The following is a 21,694-nucleotide window of genomic DNA, read 5'->3' on the forward strand; positions in this document are numbered from 1 at the left end:
CATCGCATTATACAGTATAACCTCACATTAAGCGTTATTCCAAGTATGTTTCCAAGACAGTCACTTGCCCTTTTCCAGTTCAATTTCCCTTGCAATTTACTAAAATTGCTTTTCACGATATTGATATTTACTACAATGGTGATAATCTTGGAAAGTGCTAATTTGACTCATTTAATTTGAACAACAAAATCTCATCTATAAATTGTTCCCACCTCTCCATCACTTTTCTTCACACTACCAAACTAAAAATCTCATCTTACATTCATACTAAATTATTTCACATCTTCTCAAGAGTAAACAAAAATGGACAAGGAAGACGTTAGCGCAAAAGCTGGTTCGGTAGCTCAGAGCAGCGGTTTAAGCAGTGGCACTGCTCCTGGTCCAGGGAATATGGTTGCGCCCGGTTTGGGTGGTTCCGCTCACATCCCTAGAGATGCTTTTGAAGCGAATCCGAAAGCTTATTTTGACAATCTCCACGCCAAGGAGAAGGCAAATAAGTGAAAGATAAAGTGTTCTAATAGTTCTTAAAACATAAACACTTGTTTGTTTATGCCCCCTACTAAGAAACATTATCTATAAATAAATGAGAATTATCTCTCTTTTATGATTCATGTTCTGCCTTTTTTTGCTTCTTTTACGCTTATATCATTGACATGCGTTGAGTTACATTACATGCCTCTTTGACTATTTCTATTAAGCAAACCATTAAACTCTCTTGGTCACTTGCCTAGTAAATTATACGACTTCATTTGATGATTTGAATATCTAAAAATGTTATATAGTTCTAGAGATAATAATTATAATCAATTGAAATTTGTAGGTGACAAATTCTAATTCAGCTACAGTTTAAGTGACCAATTTTTAATGGAACTAACGTAACCAAAAAAATATGAAAACAATGAAGAAAGAAACAGAGAAACAGAGTGAATAGAAAGATTGATTCTTTTTGTTATTAATTCGCTTAAACGGCATTACAATATTTTGTTCCTTTATATATGAGGATACAAGGGATACTTGAGCTTTAACCTAGATTCTAGGTTCTTCCAATTACTCTTTACGTGGCATCACTATCATCGCACGATTCAAGGGCTGCAAATCGGTTCTTTGTTAGCATTGCCGTACTGTCGTGTGTTGATGGCGACCTTGTCTCTTTGTCGTGTATTGCAGGTTGTCGTTGAGAAGCTGTGGGCTTTTGGAGAGTATTGGGCTGTGGTCCTAGCAGGCATTTTTGCAAAGATACATTGACTTGGGCATTGTTCTTCACACTCCCCCGCAAACTTGGAGTCGGTGGCACACTGACGCCAAGTTTGAATCGCAGGATCTCAAATGGCCGTTGAGGGAGAGACTTGGTGAAGATATCCGCGAGCTGATAGTCAGCAGATATGTGGTTCACAATGATGTTCCCAAAGGCAACCTGTTCACGGACATAGTGATAATGTGTTGCAAAATGTTTGGTGCGGGCGTGGAAGCTGGGATTGGCTGTGAGATAAACCGCAGATAGATTATCACAGAACAGTTCTGGTGTTGCGGATAGCTTTACTCCCAAGTCGTGAAGAAGATTGACGAACCAGGTGATTTCAGAGGTAGCTTCAGACATTGCCCTATACTCAGCTTCAGTGGAGCTTTTAGAGACTGTATCTTGCTTCTTTGAAGACCAAGAAATCAGATTTCGACCAAGGAATGTGCAGAAGCCACCAGTTGAGCGACTGGACTTCTCGCAGCCAGCATAATCGCTGTCACTGAAAGCTGTAAGTTTGGAGTCTGAGGACCTAGCAAAGGAGATCCCCATAGTAGTTGTCCCCTTGATATATCGAAGAATGCGTTTGAGAAGGTTGAAGTCAGCGATTGAGGGTTCATGCATCTTCTGACAGACGTAATTTACAGAGAACTGGAGATCTGGTCTGTTAAGGTCAAGTACTGTAGACGTCCAGCTAGGCTGCGAAAGTATTTTGGATTAGTGAATGGTTGAGCATTAGCAGGTTGACCAGACTTTTTTACTTTGCGAGTGATTTTATGAGGAAGAGGTGTTGCCACAGAAGCACAAGATGACATTCCAGCAACTGCTAACAAATCTTCTGCATATTTCTGTTGCGACAAGAACATTACACCTTCATGATATTGAATTTGAATTCCCAGAAAGTAATGGAGCTTACCTAGATCCTTCATTCGAATCTGTGTGTTAAGCTGTTTGAGAAGGTCGGTAAGTAGTTCTGAGGAATTTCCTGTGATGGCCATATCGTCAACATAAAGCAACAATATGATGACATTGGTACCTTTGAAACAGACATAAAGGGAAGGATCCCTTAGGCTGCAAGTGAAACCAAAGTCAAGCAAAAAGTTGCTAAACTTATCAAACCAAGCTCTTGGTGATTGTTTGAGACCATAGAGTGATTTGTGTAGAAGACAAACATGATCAGGATAGTTCTCATCAACAAATCCTGCTGGTTGCTTCATGTAAACAGTCTCAGTGAGATCTCCATGGAGGAAGACATTTTTTACATCCATTTGCTTGACTTCCCAGTTCATTGTCGTAGCAAAATGTAAAACTGCTCTGACTGTTGCAGTTCGAACAAAAGCGCTGTAAGTCTCAAGGTAGTCTATGCCTTCTTCTTGGTTAAACCCTTGAGCAACTAATCGAGCTTTAAATTTGTCTAAGGAGCCATCTGCGTTGAGTTTGACCTTAAAGACCACTTTGGAGCCAAAGACATGCATGTCAGGAGTATGAGGAACTAAAGAAAAGGTGTTTGCTTCTTTGCAATTTCCCATTTCCTCATTCATAGCACCTGTCCAATATGGATCTTTTAAAGCGGCTGTCACTGTTTCTGGTTTCGGATAGGAAACCTTTTGTGTAAGTAGGGCATATCTTGGGTTTGGTTTAGAGATTCCTGCTTTGGAACAAGTTTTCATCGGATGAGTTGAGGTTGAAGGAAGAGTTGTAGTTTGATCTGCATTTTCTGTTTGAATCACGACTGAGTTTTGCACACTAGGAGCTGCTGGCTGAGAGTTGTTGCCTATAGGAACAAGTTTTGAGCTTGCCGTACACTCAGGACTCTCATCAGCAGGCATGTGTGAAGACTCAGCAAAAGAAGACTCAACAGAAGCTTCGGTGACAATTGTCGCTGCTGCAGTACTCTCCTCTGGAGTGGAAACAGGGGATAAGACTTCGGGTTGAATATTTATGACAGGTTCAGAAGTGGAACAGACAACTTGATCACAAGATACGGAGTTAAGAGGAAGCTGCTTGAGCAAAGCAGTATACAGAGGGGTAGGAGCTGATCGTTGAAGATGTCGGTATGAGTTTGCAAAAGGGAAGCTTGTTTCATCAAAAATGACGTGACGCCTAATATATATGCGTCCAGTCGGAGGATAGAAACAACGGTAGCCTTTAAATTTCTCAGTATAGCCCCCAGGAAAACACACCTAAGAGAACGAGGATCGAACTTATTTTGAGCATACGATCGCAGTGTAGGAAAGCATGCGCAACCAAAAGTTTTCAAGGCAGAATATTCTGGTGGTTTACCGAAGAGTGCTTCATATGGACTGATGTTGCTGGTGAGAGTGCTTGTAGGCAGAAGATTGGAGAGAAAATTTGAGGTAAAGAAAGCCTCTACCCAGTAGCTTTGTGGAGTGGCACTCTGAAACATCAAGGTAAGAGCCATTTCTGTCAATTGTCTATGTTTTCTCTCAGCTATGCCATTTTGCTGAGGTGTATGAGGACATTAGACAAAATGTTGTATACCAGCATCTTGCAAGTGGGATAGAAATCTATGACTTATAACTCTCCACCCCCATCTGATTGGAATGTACCAATTTTTGTTTGCAGCAAATTCTCAACCAAATATTGATACTTGATGAAGACAAAGCAAAAATCAGATTTTCTCTTTAAAGGATAAAACCAACAATATCTTGAATAATTGTTAATAAACACTGCATAAAATCTGAGTCCTTGAATAGAAGAGACAGGAGAAGGACCCCAGAGATCACAATGCACTCTCTCTAAAGGTCTTGAAGCAACAAAAGAAGAAGAACTAAATGGCAATCTTGAACTCTTCCCAATCTGACATGATTCACACACCTTATTGGTACTTTTATTGACTTGAATTGCCTTATTTGCAGAGAGAAGCTGAAGAACTTGTGGATTAGGATGTCCCAATCTCTGATGCCAAACCTCATCACTTGTTTTGATTTGTCTTGTAGAGTAAAGAACCTGAAACTTCGGATCATCCAATTTGTAAAGTCCATCATTTTCCTTTCCCTTTGTCAGAACCTTGAGAGTTGCCTTGTCCTTAATTATAACATCAAGATCATCAAATGTGATAGCACATGGGTAATCTTTGGTTAATTTAGAGACTGACAGTAACGACTTTGCTATTTCAGGACATACCAAGACATCTTTAAGAGGGAGGTTACCTGATGTCAAAGGGAGATTAGCCGATCCAACGTGAGTGATAGGGAGAAAGTTTCCATCACTCGCCATTACCACATCACTTCCATGACATGGTTGTGATTGTTGTAACCGTTGAGTCGAGCTTGTGATGTGTGCTGTTACGGCTGAATCAGGATACCAACTGTTGTCTTCAGTGACGTCTGTGATATGGAGAGCTGAGAAAGCTGTAGCACTTATCGCAGGTTGAGCTGGTTGTTGGTATTCTTCATCAAACTTGTACCAACACTCAAAAGCGTTGTGACCTCTTTTGCTACAGATTTGACAAACTGGTTTCTCACTCATGTTGACAAGTGTTCTGGTTGGACCAACGGAAGAAAAGTGCTGATGAAAGCCACAACCACGAGTAGAGAAGGATCCCCTGCCTCTGCCTCTGTTGCCATGACCACGAAAGCTGGAAGATCTTGAGGTGTGAAAGGCAAGATGTGGCGAGACTTCAGTTGAGATAGAGTAACTTTGGATTCTATCATCATAACCAGTTAGACGAGATATCACATTGTTGTAGGTAGGTGCAGGTAAACGATCCATATAGTCCTCAATAACAGTGATAATAGGCTGATACTCACGACTTAAACCTCTTAGAGCAGCAAAAATTTTCATTTTCTCACTAACCGGATCTCCTATAGAAGCTAGCTGATCACAAATATCTTTGATTCCTCTAAGATAATCAGACATGCTCTTGTCTAACTTTTCAGCATTTTGAAGGCGTCTTTGAAGCTCAAATAGCCTAGAGGAAGATCTTCGGTTGAAGTGAGAGATTAGAGTTTCCCATACCCCTCGAGCTGTTGTAGAACCGATGACTAGTCGGAGAACATTCTCTGTCATGGAGCCAAGTAGCCACGCCTTGAAAACTTGGTCGGATCTGGACCAGCTATCAAAGTCTGGGTTGAGTATGTCTTCGACTTTTCCATTATTGTTGTTGCGTATGGGAATCTTCTCATCTGGAGGTTTAACAGCACCATTGACGAACCCTAGAAGAGCTTGAGTGCGGAGAAAGGACTCGAACTGTGACTTCCAAATGATGTAGTTTTGCTCAGTAAGTTTGATAGTGACACAGTTTGAAATATGAAGAGAAGGTGAAGAGTAGGGTTCCATGGTTCCATCCATGGCTCTGATACCATGAAGAAAGAAACAGAGAAACAGAGTGAAGAGAAAGATTGATTCTTTTTGTTATTAATTCGCTTAAATGGCATTACAACATCTTGTTCCTTTATATATGAGGATACAAGGGATACTTGAGCTTTAACCTAGATTCTAGATTCTTCCAATTACTCTTTATGTGGCATCACCATCATCGTACAAGGGCTGCAAATCGGTTCTTTGTTAGCATTGCCGTACTGTCGTGTGTTGATGGCGACCTTGTCTCTTTGTCGTGTATTGCAGGTTGTCGTTGAGAAGCTGTGGGCTTTTGGAGAGTATTGGGCTGTGGTCCGAGCAGGCCTTTTTGCAAAGATACATTGACTTGGGCATTGTTCTTCACAAACAATCGAGTTTTTTTTGTTTTTTTTTTCACTAATGAAAATAGCTTATTTGAGAAGCACAATGGAAGATTTGAAATTATACTTTATTTAATTAATGTACATCAGACAAAATATATATTTGAAATATTGAAACCGAACTAAATTAGAAAAAGACATTAAATTAATGCTACAAAGGGACAGTTATTCCATGTCTGTTTGATACTTATTTCCCCATCAAGCTTTATATATGGATTTGTTCAGAATCAGCTGTCTTTCCTGTTTATACAATACAATATCATTTGAAACGTTAATACTAATTTTTGGCACTGGCAAAAAAACATGTGTTGTTGCAGAAATGATTTCAACACTTTGATACTAAGGGCCGAAAAGTGTAATACTAATAGTTTAGAAGCATAAGCACCTTTCGTTGTTTATACTACTATGTTTTGATTCTCCTATATAAGATGATCATAATTTAAATAAACGAGAAGTATATTTCTCTTGTTCTATAATTTATGTACGAACTCGTATTCAAACGTCATAATATCTGTAATTAAATGAACATATATGATCTTAATGTAACTATTCGTATGCAACCGTGTACAAAAGTTCTTTCAATGATTCGAAGAAATTGGATAACGAGTCGAACAGTTAAAATTTATACGAATTAAGTATTTCTTATACTATGGGGTTATGAAAAAAGGAGAAAAGTGGAAAGAAAAGAAAAAGAAAAAAAAAACATGTCGAAAAATAAGTTAATTCAGAATCTTTAAAATAAAATCCACATTATTCAAAGTAGGTTTCCAAGACAGTCACTTACCCTTTTCCAATTCAATTTCCATTGCAATTAACTAGAATGGCTATTCACGATATTGGTATTTACTACAATTAGAGCTGTCAAATGGTCCGTCTATGGACCATTTGGGCGAGTCCATCTGGACATTCTTTTGTATGGGCCAAAGTTGGACAGTCCCAAATGGACAATGGTTCACAAAGTGTCCATGCCCATTAAGACCATTTCCAAATGATCATGACCATGGACAGCCCATTTTTTTTTTATTGTCATTCACTTATAAAATCTAAATTTTATTTTTGTTATTTTTTTTTGCTATTCACTTATAAAATCTGAGTTTTATTTTTGTTATTTTCTTTTATAAAATCTGAATTTATTTTTGTTGTTATTCACTTATAAAATCTGAGTATTATTTTTGTTATTTTCTTTTATAAAATCTGAATTTTATTTTGTTGTTTCTTTTATAAAATCTAATTTTTTTTTGTTATTTCTCTTCTAAAATTATGAGTTTGGTGGAAAATTACGTAATTACAGTTTCTCCTCAAAACCAAAATTAGAGAATCCACATTTTTTGCCAAAACCGTAAAACTGTGTTTTCCCGCCAAAACCGTAAAATTACGTTTTCCCGCCAAAATCGTAAAATTGTGTTTTCCCGCCAAAAACGTAAAAATTGTGTTTTCCCGCCAAAACCGTAAAATTACGTTTTTCCGCCAAAACCGAAAAATTACGTTTTTCCGCCAAAACCGTAAAACTGTGTTTTCCCGCCAAAATCGTAAAATCCGTTTTCCTGCCAAAATCGTAAAATTGTGTTTTCCCGCCAAAACCGTAAAATTGTGTTTTCCCGCCAAAACCGTAAAATTACGTTTTCCCGCCAAAACTGTAAAATTGTGTTTTTCCGCCAAAACCGTAAAACTGTGTTTTCCCGCCAAAACCGTAAAATTACGTTTTCCCGCCAAAACCGTAAAATTATGTTTTTCCGCCAAAACCGTAAAATTACGTTTTCCCGCCAAAACTGTAAAATTGTGTTTTTCCGCCAAAACCGTAAAACTGTGTTTTCCCGCCAAAACCGTAAAATTACGTTTTCCCGCCAAAACTGTAAAATTGTGTTTTTCCGCCAAAATCGTAAAATTGTGTTTTCCCGCCAAAACCGTAAAATTACGTTTTCCCGCCAAAACCGTAAAACTGTGTTTTCCCGCCAAAACCGTAAAATTACATTTTCCTGCCAAAACCGTAAAACTGTGTTTTCTCGCTAAAATCGTAAAATCACTTTTCCGCAAATACAATAATTTATCTGTTTTATGAAAAAAAACTATAAATGTATTTATGAAAATAAAAATTTATAAATGTAAAATATAATAATTTAAAATTATTTAGTTGTAATTGGAATTTCTCATTTTGGTAAGTGGGCAATCCATTGTCCATTTGGTTAAGCCCATATGGTCAATGGACAAAAATGGTCAAATGCCCAAATAGACCATTTATTTTTTGGTCTGACTATGGTCAGCCCATATGTATATGGACATGGGCATGTCCATGGGCGGCCCGCCCAATTGACAGCTATAACTACAATGGTGATAATCTTGGAAAGTGCTAATTTGACTCATTTCATTTGAACAAAAAAATCTCATCATCTATAAATTGTTCCCACCTCTCCATCACTTTTCTTCACACTACCAAACTAAAAATATCGTCTTACACTCATACCTAAATAAGTTCAAAATCTTCTCAAGAGTTAGAAACAAATATGGACAAGAAAGACGTTAGCGCAAAAGCTGGTTTGGTAGCTCAGAGCAGCACTTCAAGAAGTGGCACTCCTCCTGGTCCAGGGAATATGGTTGCGCCCGGTTTGGGTGGTTCTGCTCACATCCCTAGAGAGGCTTTTGAGGCCAATCCCAAGGCTTATTTTGACAATCTCCATGCCAAGGAGAAGGCAAATAACTAGTGAAAGATAAATAGTACTTAAAAACATAAACACTTGTTTGTTTATGCTCCTACTAATAAGAATCATTATCTTCAAATAAATGAGATCTATCCCTCTTTATGATTTATGTTCTGCCTTTTTTTTTTATTGCTTCTTTGATGCTTATCACTGCATGCGTTAAGTTACTTCATCATTACCTTTACTTTATCCCTCTTAACTATTTCTATTAAGCACCCACTAAACCGTCTTGGTCACTTTCCTAGTAAATTATATGATTTCATTTTACTCTCTAATAGATTTTATATATTTCTAGATATAACTATATTCGAAATTGAATTTTGTAAGTGAGAAATTCTAATAGTTTATAAGTGACAAATTTTTAATGGATCCAAAGTAAAACAAAAAAATATATGAAAACAACTGAATTTTTTCCATATGAAAATAACTTATTTGAAAAACAAAATGAATTATTCGAAGTGTACTTTGTTTAATTTATATACATCTGATTAAATTATATATACTTGAAAAATTGAAACAAAACTAAGTTAGAAAAAAAAAAGACATTAAGATAATGCTAAAAAGGGGCAGTTAAAGCTAATTCCATTGCCATCTCTGTTTGCTACTTATTTCCCCATCAAGCTTTTTGGGTTTGTTCAGCTTTCTTTCATGTTTACACTATCATTTCTCAAACATTAAGACTATAATTTTTTCACTGGCAAAAGAACATTTGTTGTTGCAGAAATGATTTCAACACTTTGATACTACCAACGAGAGAATCTGCTGCTCCACTTCTTCCCAATTATGGACTCTAGTTACCAAAGGATGCCTATCCACAGACTCCGTCTTAGACCAAGGGTATGAATTTTCATAGTCAAAGAGGAGAACCTTCATTCCGATGTTAGCGCATTCCTCTGCATATCTCGGGTTATCGTCAATCAATATCTCTGCTCCAAATGATCTGCAGTTCAAATTCTTGGATTAGCCCATCAAATCATATGAAACTGATGTTTTTTTTTTTTAGCTTTCGACTAGAATCTTGGGTAAAGTATCAGATTCATGAGTTGATTTTGTATGCACCTGCAGATTTCAGATTTTGGTCTTGACTCTCCATGAAGAGCAAAATGGTTTCCAAAATGAATCTGTCGGAAGAGTCCCGGGAAATGTATCTCGATCCACTCAAGCGTGTGCTCCTTTATCGCATTCTGCCGGGACCTATCCAATAATTATGAGAAACCACTCAGAGACTGATTTGTAGAATTAACTGGTTACTCGAAACGTTCAACAAAGAAAATATCACACTACATGCCACTTACGTCACAACTGACATGTCGCAATATTTTGATAGCTTGTGAAGAGTCTTATGGGCACCTGGAAGAGGATGGATCCCTTTCTTGAAATATGGTGTCTTAAAGAATTCATGAACACGTACGTCGGCTGCACAACAAGAAAGTTTAAACATGGCACATTACGTCTCAACTTACCCACCAAAATTGCCAACACACAGAAAGTCCTAAGAGCAATTAGCTGGACCGTAAATTAATGCATAGTTGCAAGTACGCCAAGGATATACCTTCCTTGCGAGAGCAGTTCCATATCTGCCAAAAAATTAAGACACAAGTATAAGATAAAAATCATAAACAAGATATCTGTGATGGGAAGCCAGCTACGTTAGATCTGTATGGTATAAGGCAACGCAAAACCCTGATTGCAAGATGAGCTCTTGAGTTTAAAATGCTTTGGGTGATAATCCGGAAAAACATCAGTGTGGCAAAATCTTCATGGCAATGTGCAATGGGGTTTCAAATTTCTGTCACATATAAGGTAACAAGTGCCAGGCAGAGTAATGTGCTAATATAAGTGAAGCAGAGAACAGTTTTCCTTGTCATAAGCCAGTGATAGCAACTCAAAACTGTAAACCTTGTATACAAACTCATCCTTATAGGGCTAGTTCCAATCATTTATCCTAGCATACTAGTTCTCAAAGTGGAAAACAAACCAATCCAGCAGCTTAAGGCAAGAGGGTATTCGTAAGCTCGAGAAGAAGCTATGACTTCGTACCTTGAAGAACTCGTAGACATGATACTCTGAGACTGAATGGTTCGACAAATAGCGGTCCGCAATGAACCTGTTAAGGGCCGAGACAAAGTTTCCAAGAACTGCTTACATAAAAAGACAACAAAATGAAACATAGCTTAAATTAATAACTCAATGAAGACAGACACAAGATGATCTCAATAGATATAAGGAAGCAAAAGAATAGATATACGTAGGCAAACAAATATCATGCATTAGCTACTTAAGCAAAACAACTTACGTTGTTGGACAACAGAATCAAAACTATTCAACACAAATCAGATGAACAGTTCAACATAGTTCCCCGTCCAAAATTAGCAATCCATTTGAATGGTTTTGAGATTCGAATCAGTAGACATATTATACTTAAACCAACAAAGATGATGAATCAGGGATATTCCCAATTACACAAAAAGCACTCCAGATTCTATTAGAAAACATCTAGAACATTTTATATATGCTTACTCAGGTTATGTATAATTATATAACTAATTGGCTCCAAGCTTTTCTAGAACCCAGTTAAACAAGTCAACATACAATTAAAAACAATTTCTCTCCTCCCAGACATTTCAAACCCCAAACCTGCATGTAAACATCACAAGTTCATAAGAACAAAGGGAACATACCCTCATCAATGTCAACAGCCACAACAATCTTCTTATCATTCCCTTGGAAACTCGTACGCAGATATGCACCACGGCCATCCGCTATCTCCGTTGCTCCTCCGCCGCCGCCGCGGTCTTCACTAGGCCCAGATCCCAAACCATGGAGAAGGCGTCGATGCTGAGTTAAAGCTCGAGCCTTTTGATCGGCTTTCTTATGAGAATCAAAACAACTTCTCAAGGTAAACCCATTGGGCTTTCCTCCTTCACCTTTAGCCTTGAAAAGACCATTACAAGAGCCACTCTTGTTGTAAATTCGAATGGGCTTGATCCTATTAACGAAATCTCCACCGAATCTGTTCGCGATTGATCGAGTGTGAAGCGATCGCAGGAAAAGGGGATCGGTGTAAGAAGACATTAGGGTATTATGTGAATCGAAGCTAGCGATTCTGTAGAAGAGAATGGCGTTGGACTGCCTCTTTAACATAACGAAACCTTCTCTCACATTTACACCATCCAACAACAATATTGAAAAAGAGCAAAAAATCAAACCCTAACCAAAAAAAAAAAAAAAAAGATGAAAACTTTTGGAAGCTGAGAGACAGAAAAAAGAATTAAAAATTTGGAGAAAGCAAATCTAGAGAAGAAGAAGAAGAAGAAGAAGAGGCTCCAACGTAATAATCATGCATTGGAGCACTTTGGTCGCATTGGTAGGGACTTTGAACCCCCAAAACAAAAAACAAAAAAAATCTAACCTTTAAAAAAAATATTAAATAAAAAAGGGAAATTTTTAATTACTATAGATTATAGAATAATAAGATCTTCTCCTTCCTATGTTTACGCCATGGCCTCTATCAATTGAACGGCGAACATAAAGAGACACACACGTCTCTTTAAGTCGGTTTCACTAAAGGATGGGCATTTCTGTTTAAGTTCGGATTTGGTTTGGATTCGGTTCGATTATTCGGTTTTGGTAAAACTCTAACCAAATTTAACGGAAGTTAGTGAGAGTCTACAACATCAAGTCTAAGACAAAAGTGTTTTGGGCTCCGGCCTACATATGAGAAGCCCACTACCAAAACAGAGTCCGACAGTTCAACAACTCTGTCCTTCTCTGCAACAAGGCGACAAAGGGAAAAAGCAGAGGCAGGTGACAAAGACATTACTTGAACAAGATGGTGACATTGTACTATCGAGCCGTTAGGATTCTCTTCGGTCATTAGAGGAGGTGTAGATGTTCACCACTTGTCATGAGATTAGGTGTGTGGTCAAAGAATCTAGAATGTTCCTCAAAGTTGTATAAATAAGAACTCACTCTGTAAATGTAAGTTAAGGAGAATAATACAGTAAAATTCAGTTTTTCAAAACCAGTTCTTGTTTATTCTCATGGTATCAGAGCTTTCTTAAAACCCTAACAGGTTGCTGTCATGGCAGAAAGACTCGATCCTTATCCTTTTCCTTCTAATATTCATGTTGCGAGTTCTGTTACTATCAAACTGAGTGACACCAACTATCTCTTGTGGAAAACTCAGTTCGAATCTCTGCTTCGCTCCTAGAAGCTGCTCGGTTTCGTCAATGGTGAAATTCCCAGGCCTGCAGCTACTCGAGTGACCACTGTCAACAATCAACAAGTCACCGACCCTAATCCAGCCTATGAAGCCTGGATCTGTACTGACGAACTCATCAAGTCATGGCTTTTTGGAACTCTCTCTGAAGAAGTTCTTGGTCTCGTCCATGCTCTGTCAACGTCTCAAGAGGTATGGATGTCCCTTGCCTCCAGTTTTAATCGAAGCTCTGTGTCCAGAGAGTGTGAGTTGCTTCGTCGTCTTAATCTTTTGAACATGAAAGATAAGACTTTTTCTGTGTACTGTCGAGAGTTTCGCGCTGTCTGTGATAATCTGAGTGCGATAGGCAAGCACGTTAATGAGTCTATGAAGGTTGTTCTGTTTCTGAATGGACTAGCTAGGGAATATGACCCTATTGCTACTGTTATCCAGAGTTCTCTGTCTCGTTTACCGGCCCCTACATTTAACGATGTGGTTCTTGAGGTCTCTGGTTTCGACTCGAAGTTGCAGTCGTATGAATCTGCTTCAGATGTCTCGCCAAATCTAGCTTTTCAAGCTCAAAGGGGTGGTTTCTCTGGCTATCGTGGTCGAGGATCGAACTCTCGTGGTCGAGGAGGTCGCAACTTCTCTACTCGTAGTCGTGGTTTCTCTCAACAGGTCAACAACTCTGGTTGGAATCAGTCTCAGTCTGGAGGTTCTAACAACATTCGTCCTGTGTGTCAAATTTGTGGAAGAGTTGGTCATGTTGCTCTTAAGTGCTGGAACAGGTTTGATAACACTTATCAGAGTGATGACGTACCACAGGCTCTTGCTGCTCATCAGGTCTCAGATAGTTGTGGTCGAGAGTGGGTTACAGATTCCGGTTCCTCTGCACATGTTACGTCTACACCAAATCAGTTGTCTGCAGTTACACCCTACAATGGCCCAGAGACTGTAATGGTTGGTGATGGGGCTCATCTTCCCATTACTCATGTTGGTTCCACGACACTCACCACGAATGCAGGTAGTTTACCACTCTTAGATGTACTTGTTTGTCCGTCTATGAAACAATCTTTACTGTCGGTCTCTAAACTTTGTGATGACTATCCCTGCGGTGTGTTTTTTGATGCTAATGTTGTGTATGTGATTGATCTGAGAACTCAGAAAGTGGTGACCAAAGGACCTCGTCGTAAGACTTTGTATATGTTGGAGAACAAGGAGTTTGTGGCCCTCTTCTCAAATAGACAGTGTGCGGCAAGCGACATGGTGTGGCACCAACGTTTAGGACATGCAAACTTTCAAGTTCTTCAGCATTTAAGGAACAGCAAGGCGATAACAATTAATAAGAGCAGCACTTCTCCTGTTTGTGGACCTTGCCAAATGGGAAAGAGTAGTCAATTACCGTTTTTTAATTCTGAGTCTCATTCAAAAGAACCCATTGATCGAATTCATTGTGATCTTTGGAGACCCTCTCCAGTTGTATCAGTTCAAGGCTTCAAATATTATGCAGTTTTTGTTGACAATTTCTCTCGTTACTCTTGGCTAATTCCTTTAAAGAGGAAGTCTGATTTCTATGATGTGTTTCTGGTCTTTCAAAAACAAGTTGAAACTCAGTTTGCCAAGAAAATAAAGGTTTTTCAGAGTGATGGAGGAGGAGAGTTCATGAGTACACGGTTCAGGAAGCATTTACAAGATCATGGTATTAAGCACCTACTGTCTTGTCCGTCTACTCCGCAACAAAACGGTATTGCAGAGCGGAAACACAAACATCTCACTGAATTGGGGCTATCAATGTTGTTTCAAAGTAAGACTCCACTTCGCTACTGGGTTGAGGCCTTTTATTCTGCAAATTTTATCAGTAATATGATTCCCTCCTCCACTCTAGCTCAGAAAAGTCCAGCAGAGGTGTTGTATAACAGGTCACAAGACTATTCTTTCTCAGGATATTTGGTTCTGCCTGTTATCCTTGCTTAAGACCTTACACACAACACAAATTTGAGCCACGGTCCCTGCAATGTGTCTTCCTTGGATATCATCCGCAGTATAAAGGTTATCGATGTCTTTATCCTCCGACCGGTCGAGTTTATATCTCTCGCCATGTGATATTTGATGAGCAATGTTTTCCCTTTGAGCATCAATACAAGCATTTAGCTACACAACACAAAAGTGGTTTGCTTCAAGCGTGGCAACAGGGTGAGGTTTCCTCTGCAATTCCTCATTTGCTTCCCTCCATTCCTTCTGAGGTGGTTGAATATCCTGACGCAACTCAAATGGAGTCCGGAGTAGGGTCTGCTGTATCGCAACAACAAGAGACTGCAGAAGTAGAGTCTGCAGAAGTAGATTCCGTTGTGTCACAACAACTCTGTCCTATAATTCACTCTGCTCCAAATACACCAGAAATTGAAGATGTTGGTGCCTCCGAGATTCCTGCTGTTGAGTCAGGAGGTCATTCGATGACTACTCGGTCTCAGCATGGGATTCGAAAACCTAATCCTCGATATGCTTTGGTTGCAAGAAAGACCATGCCGTCGTTACCAACAACAATAGCTGAGGCCTTGGCTCATACGGGTTGGCGACAAGCTATGCTTGAGGAGCTCGATTCTATTTACAAGAATAACACTTGGATCTTGACTCCTGCGACTGCTGAGATGAATATCCTTGGATGCAGATGGGTGTTCACTGTCAAGTTAAACGCTGATGGTTCTCTAACCAAACTTAAAGCGAGGCTGGTGGCCAAGGGATACGATCAAGAAGCGGGTGTGGACTTTACAGAGACATATAGTCCCGTGGTTCGAACATCTACCATTCGTATCGTTCTAGCAGTTGCTACTTCCAAGAACTGGAGCATTACTCAGTTAGATGTAAAAAATGCCTTTTTGCATGGTGATTTACAGGAGGAAGTCTTCATGATTCAACCTCCAGGCTTTGAGGATGTTGCAAAGCCAAATCATGTGTGTTCTTTGAAGAAAGCCCTCCATAGACTGAAACAAGCTCCTAGGGCTTGGTTTGATAAGTTCAGTAACTTTCTCATTGAATATGGCTTTGTGTGCAGCAAAGCCGACCCCTCTCTCTTTGTTTATCATCATCATGGTGATACTATGGTCATCTTGTTGTATGTGGATGATATCTTGTTAACCGGTTCCAACTCTGCTCTTTTCAAGTCTCTAATTGCAGAGCTGAATACAAAATTCGCCATGAAGGACCTTGGAGATATTCACTATTTCTTAGGCATTCAAGCTCAGTCGTTCTCCAACGGCTTGTTTCTTAGTCAATCCAAGTATGCAGAGGAGATTCTGCATCATGCTAGTATGTCCAAATGCAATCCTGTCCATACACCGCTGCCTCAACGACTGGATCAAGTGTTTAAGGATACGCGTCTCTTCTCTGAGCCAAGCTACTTTCGCAGTCTTGCAGGTAAGCTTCAATATATGACAATCACGAGACCGGATATACAGTTTGCAGTCAATTTTATCTGCCAACGGATGCATGCTCCAACCGAATCAGATTTTCATCTCTTAAAGCGCATCTTGCGATATATAAGAGGGACTACAAAGATGGGCTTACATATGCATCGGAACAGTGACTTGTCGTTGGTATCTTACAGTGATGACTTACCATTGGTTTCATACAGCGACAGTGACTATGCCGGGTGTCAAGACACACGATGGTCTACGACAGGTTTTTGCTCATTGCTTGGTTCAACTCTGATTTCCTGGTCTGCAAAACGCCAACCTACAGTTTCGAGATCATCAACCGAGNCTATCAATGTTGTTTCAAAGTAAGACTCCACTTCGCTACTGGGTTGAGGTCTTTTATTCTGCAAATTTTATCAGTAATATGATTCCCTCCTCCACTTTAGCTCAGAAAAGTCCAGCAGAGGTGTTGTATAACGGGTCACAAGACTATTCTTTTCTCAGGATATTTGGTTCTGCCTGTTATCCTTGCTTAACACCTTACACACAACACAAATTTGAGCCACGGTCCCTGCAATGTGTCTTTCTTGGATATCATCCGCAGTATAAAGGTTATCGATGTCTTTATCCTCCGACCGGTCGAGTTTATATCTCTCGCCATGTGATATTTGATGAGCAATGTTTTCCCTTTGAGCATCAATACAAGCATTTAGCTACACAACACAAAAGTGGTTTGCTTCAAGCGTGGCAACAGGGTGAGGTTTCCTCTGCAATTCCTCATTTGCTTCCCTCCATTCCTTCTGAGGTGGTTGAATATCCTGACGCAACTCAAATGGAGTCCGGAGTAGGGTCTGCTGTATCGCAACAACAAGAGACTGCAGAAGTAGAGTCTGCAGAAGTAGATTCCGTTGTGTCACAACAACTCTGTCCTATAATTCACTCTGCTCCAAATACACCAGAAATTGAAGATGTTGGTGCCTCCGAGATTCCTGCTGTTGAGTCAGGAGGTCATTCGATGACTACTCGGTCTCAGCATGGGATTCGAAAACCTAATCCTCGATATGCTTTGGTTGCAAGAAAGACCATGCCGTCGTTACCAACAACAATAGCTGAGGCCTTGGCTCATACGGGTTGGCGACAAGCTATGCTTGAGGAGCTCGATTCTATTTACAAGAATAACACTTGGATCTTGACTCCTGCGACTGCTGAGATGAATATCCTTGGATGCAGATGGGTGTTCACTGTCAAGTTAAACGCTGATGGTTCTCTAACCAAACTTAAAGCGAGGCTGGTGGCCAAGGGATACGATCAAGAAGCGGGTGTGGACTTTACAGAGACATATAGTCCCGTGGTTCGAACATCTACCATTCGTATCGTTCTAGCAGTTGCTACTTCCAAGAACTGGAGCATTACTCAGTTAGATGTAAAAAATGCCTTTTTGCATGGTGATTTACAGGAGGAAGTCTTCATGATTCAACCTCCAGGCTTTGAGGATGTTGCAAAGCCAAATCATGTGTGTTCTTTGAAGAAAGCCCTCCATAGACTGAAACAAGCTCCTAGGGCTTGGTTTGATAAGTTCAGTAACTTTCTCATTGAATATGGCTTTGTGTGCAGCAAAGCCGACCCCTCTCTCTTTGTTTATCATCATCATGGTGATACTATGGTCATCTTGTTGTATGTGGATGATATCTTGTTAACCGGTTCCAACTCTGCTCTTTTCAAGTCTCTAATTGCAGAGCTGAATACAAAATTCGCCATGAAGGACCTTGGAGATATTCACTATTTCTTAGGCATTCAAGCTCAGTCGTTCTCCAACGGCTTGTTTCTTAGTCAATCCAAGTATGCAGAGGAGATTCTGCATCATGCTAGTATGTCCAAATGCAATCCTGTCCATACACCGCTGCCTCAACGACTGGATCAAGTGTTTAAGGATACGCGTCTCTTCTCTGAGCCAAGCTACTTTCGCAGTCTTGCAGGTAAGCTTCAATATATGACAATCACGAGACCGGATATACAGTTTGCAGTCAATTTTATCTGCCAACGGATGCATGCTCCAACCGAATCAGATTTTCATCTCTTAAAGCGCATCTTGCGATATATAAGAGGGACTACAAAGATGGGCTTACATATGCATCGGAACAGTGACTTGTCGTTGGTATCTTACAGTGATGACTTACCATTGGTTTCATACAGCGACAGTGACTATGCCGGGTGTCAAGACACACGATGGTCTACGACAGGTTTTTGCTCATTGCTTGGTTCAACTCTGATTTCCTGGTCTGCAAAACGCCAACCTACAGTTTCGAGATCATCAACCGAGGCTGAATACAGAGCCCTTGCAGCAGCTGCATCAGAGTTAACTTGGATATCTTTTGTGCTTCGTGACTTGGGCATTGTTCAAACTAGGCCGGCAATTCTCCGTTGTGATAATCTCTCGGCTGTTTATCTCTCTGCTAATCCAGTTTTCCACAATCGCTCCAAGCATATCGAAGTTGACTATCATTATGTTCGTGAGAGAGTTGCTCTTGGTCTTCTTGAGGTCCAACATGTTTCGGCTGTGTTACAACTTGCGGACATCTTTACGAAGTCTCTTCCCCGACAAGCTTTCCAACGTCTTCGTTACAAACTGAATGTTGCGATGCCTCCCACCATCAGTTTGCGGGGGGATGAGAGTCTACAACATCAAGTCCAAGACAAAAGTGTTTTGGGCTCCGGCCTACATATGAGAAGCCCACTACCAAAACAGAGTCCGACAGTTCAACAACTCTGTCCTTCTCTGCAACAAGGCGACAAAGGGAAAAAGCAGAGGCAGGTGACAAAGACATTACCTGAACAAGATGGTGACATTGTACTATCGAGCCGTTATGATTCTCTTCGGTCATTAGAGGAGGTGTAGATGTTCACCACTTGTCATGAGATTAGGTGTGTGGTCAAAGAACCTAGAATGTTCCTCAAAGTTGTATAAATAAGAACTCACTCTGTAATTGTAAGTTAAGGAGAATAATACAGTAAAGTTCAGTTTTTTAAAACCAGTTCTTGTTTATTCTCAGTTAGTTTGGTTTGGTGTGTGTTGGAGTCAGTTTTTGTTTGGTTTGATTCAGTTTGGTTTGGTTTCAGTTTGGTTCAGTTTTAATTTAGTTTAAAAATCAAATAATGTAACAAAATAAAATTGGTTATGGTTTTATAATAGTTAATTAATCAAATCAATTAGAAAAGCTAGAACAAATCAAAATTGATACCTACGATTAAATATAACTAGATCTATATTTATGGTTAGTTAGTTTTATTAGAAAAATTATTGGTTCTGTTTGGTTTAAAACCTCTTGATTCATCTTGATAATTATACTAGAGATAAAAAAAAAATTGGCGGCCAATATACGCACCAGATTCAGCAGGCCCATCAAGCCCAATAAGTATATATATGAAACGCTAATTTATAAAGGTTGCCTATGATCGGGCGTCGTCTCTAATATTCAGAAAGCTCTCGGCATCTCTAATTTTTCAGAAACTTTTCAATGGATAGCAGCACCAGTGAATTCCAATGTAAGATTGAAGTTGTTCGTTTATATTGTCTCTATTCATTCAACATATATGTATATGTATATAGTCAGTGATAGATCTGATTTTTTGGTTTTCAAAAAAAAATTTGATAATAATTTATTTCGTGATCCGTTTTGGCAGGGGGACAGAAGATGGTGTTCTGGGACGTTGAGGATTGGTCAATCCTTGAGAAACTAAATCCTGGATTGGTTAAAGAGAATATCAAATCCGATCTATATGAAAACGGATATCTAGGTCCTGAGATGTTAATCACCTGCTTCGTTGATGATGATGCCCCGGATAAGTTGACATATGTCTTTGGGCATGCGCGAATGCGTTTTGTTCGCGTACCCAAAGGTACGTAGCTTTCTTTTATATCACTCTTTCTTTTCTTTTCTTTTTTACTTAACATTTCATGTGATGATGAGATGTCCCTCCGTCCAGGAAACAAACATGCGAGAGTTCACTTTATTACAAAGAAACTCCTTCTCTGGGCACTGTACGGTCCTAGTCGGCCAGCGAGTTTGTTTATAATCTCAGAAAGCATCAAAGAAGAGCAGCAGGTCGTCCCAACTCCTATGGATAGGAACCGTTTCAATCTTGTCTTTTTAGAGCCTGGGAGCGTACTAGTTAATTGTCAGGGTTCTCCTTTAGAATGTCTGCAATGCGGAGTCCCCATAGAGGGGCTGAATGAGAATAATTTTTTTTGAGCGAGGCCGCCGTTTATATGGTGAAGCTGTCCTTGAAATTGATTCACTACCTATACCATACGAAGTGAAACCAGTTGTGTCCGATGCTTGGGCTGATTTAAACTGTGGTAAGATCTCGCTAGCTATACCTCTCGAAGAGTCTATATATATATATATATATATATTTGATTAGATTTCATCTGATTTCAAACTATGCATTGATATTTCTTTCGTTGTGGCAGAGGGTAACACAGGCGTGTTCTGGGACGTGGTTGATTTCCCAATCCACGTTCTACATTCTCCTGCTTTGACTTCTGACCTGATCAAATCAGGTCTTCGTCGACAGAGTTGCTGTAATGGTTCTGTGTCAATCCGGTTGTACGACGTCGAAGATGAGATGAAACAAGATCTGATAGATGAATATGAGGCTACCGGAATCAGTTATAATCTCGTACCCGAAGGTAGTGTGAAATAATTCCTCCTTTACCTAATTATCCCTCGTCCTCTTACTATGTAAATCTAAAATCTAGATACCTGTTGATGATATATGTGTATAGTTGCTGAGGCGCATGGATATGCTAGAGATCATAAGATGTTAGTGGACATTCTTCGGTGGGCAGTGGACAATCCTCCAAACTCCAAGTTGATCGTGCTCTCTAAACACTTGGATGAAAGTTCTCTCTCTTGTATTCAAGGTTTGCAGGATACAGGTTACAGCTATGTTGTCTTAGTAGACACACCTGCGCGCTCAGCATGGCTTTCGTGCGGCTAATGTATTGCTGATGTTTTATGTTAATAGTGGGTGTACTTTGTTTCTGACCAGATTTTCTTTCTCACTCTTGCTAGAATAGTGAAGTTAAACATCGTCGATTTGATTGGCGCAAGTCTCTCCATTTTCCAGCAAATATTTCATCTCGTAAATTCTCTAATAAGTAGAAGGATATTATAGTATATATCCAACTACACGAGTTAACTCATTATAAAATACAAGGTTGTCACTCTTCACAAATCTAGAGATACAAAGTTGTCTCTCTGATTTTCTCTAGCTGCTCACTAGCTCACCTCTAGAAATATATATATAGCTCTATCTGCTCCTCTCACCAAACTATCGGATCTCGATTGACAAATTAGTTGTGTGAGACGAAGCGAAGAAGAAACTTATCTATCGATTTCATTTCAGTTGCTTGACCAAACTGTCTCATAGCTCTATCTATC

The 21,694-nt window shown here is 39.6% G+C and overlaps 5 protein-coding genes across 5 annotated transcripts; 4 read left to right on the forward strand and 1 right to left on the reverse strand.

The window, feature by feature from the left end:
- Positions 211-609, forward strand: LOC104716845. The gene has a single exon (XM_010434303.2). It carries the CDS (start codon positions 304-306, stop codon positions 499-501), a length of 198 nt encoding a protein of 65 aa, XP_010432605.1. The 5' UTR covers positions 211-303; the 3' UTR covers positions 502-609.
- Positions 8,383-8,825, forward strand: LOC104716846. The gene has a single exon (XM_010434304.2). It carries the CDS (start codon positions 8,442-8,444, stop codon positions 8,637-8,639), a length of 198 nt encoding a protein of 65 aa, XP_010432606.1. The 5' UTR covers positions 8,383-8,441; the 3' UTR covers positions 8,640-8,825.
- LOC104716847 lies at positions 9,188-12,037 on the reverse strand. Its single transcript, XM_010434305.2, has 6 exons — positions 11,318-12,037; positions 10,677-10,774; positions 10,189-10,213; positions 9,932-10,052; positions 9,696-9,830; positions 9,188-9,576 (listed from the first exon to the last, which is right to left on the reverse strand). The coding sequence occupies exons 1-6, from the start codon at positions 11,778-11,780 to the stop codon at positions 9,366-9,368; spliced, it is 1,053 nt and encodes a 350-aa protein (XP_010432607.1). The 5' UTR covers positions 11,781-12,037; the 3' UTR covers positions 9,188-9,365.
- On the forward strand, positions 12,646-14,528 carry LOC109126953. Its single transcript, XM_019230943.1, has 2 exons — positions 12,646-13,861; positions 14,002-14,528. The coding sequence occupies exons 1-2, from the start codon at positions 13,057-13,059 to the stop codon at positions 14,028-14,030; spliced, it is 834 nt and encodes a 277-aa protein (XP_019086488.1). The 5' UTR covers positions 12,646-13,056; the 3' UTR covers positions 14,031-14,528.
- LOC104716848 lies at positions 19,712-21,349 on the forward strand. The gene is made up of 5 exons (XM_010434306.2): positions 19,712-19,793; positions 19,932-20,147; positions 20,235-20,607; positions 20,722-20,940; positions 21,037-21,349. Exons 3-5 carry the CDS (start codon positions 20,481-20,483, stop codon positions 21,249-21,251), a joined length of 561 nt encoding a protein of 186 aa, XP_010432608.1. The 5' UTR covers positions 19,712-19,793; positions 19,932-20,147; positions 20,235-20,480; the 3' UTR covers positions 21,252-21,349.

This window comes from Camelina sativa, chromosome 10, assembly GCF_000633955.1.
Source record: "Camelina sativa cultivar DH55 chromosome 10, Cs, whole genome shotgun sequence".
NCBI lineage: Eukaryota > Viridiplantae > Streptophyta > Magnoliopsida > Brassicales > Brassicaceae > Camelina > Camelina sativa.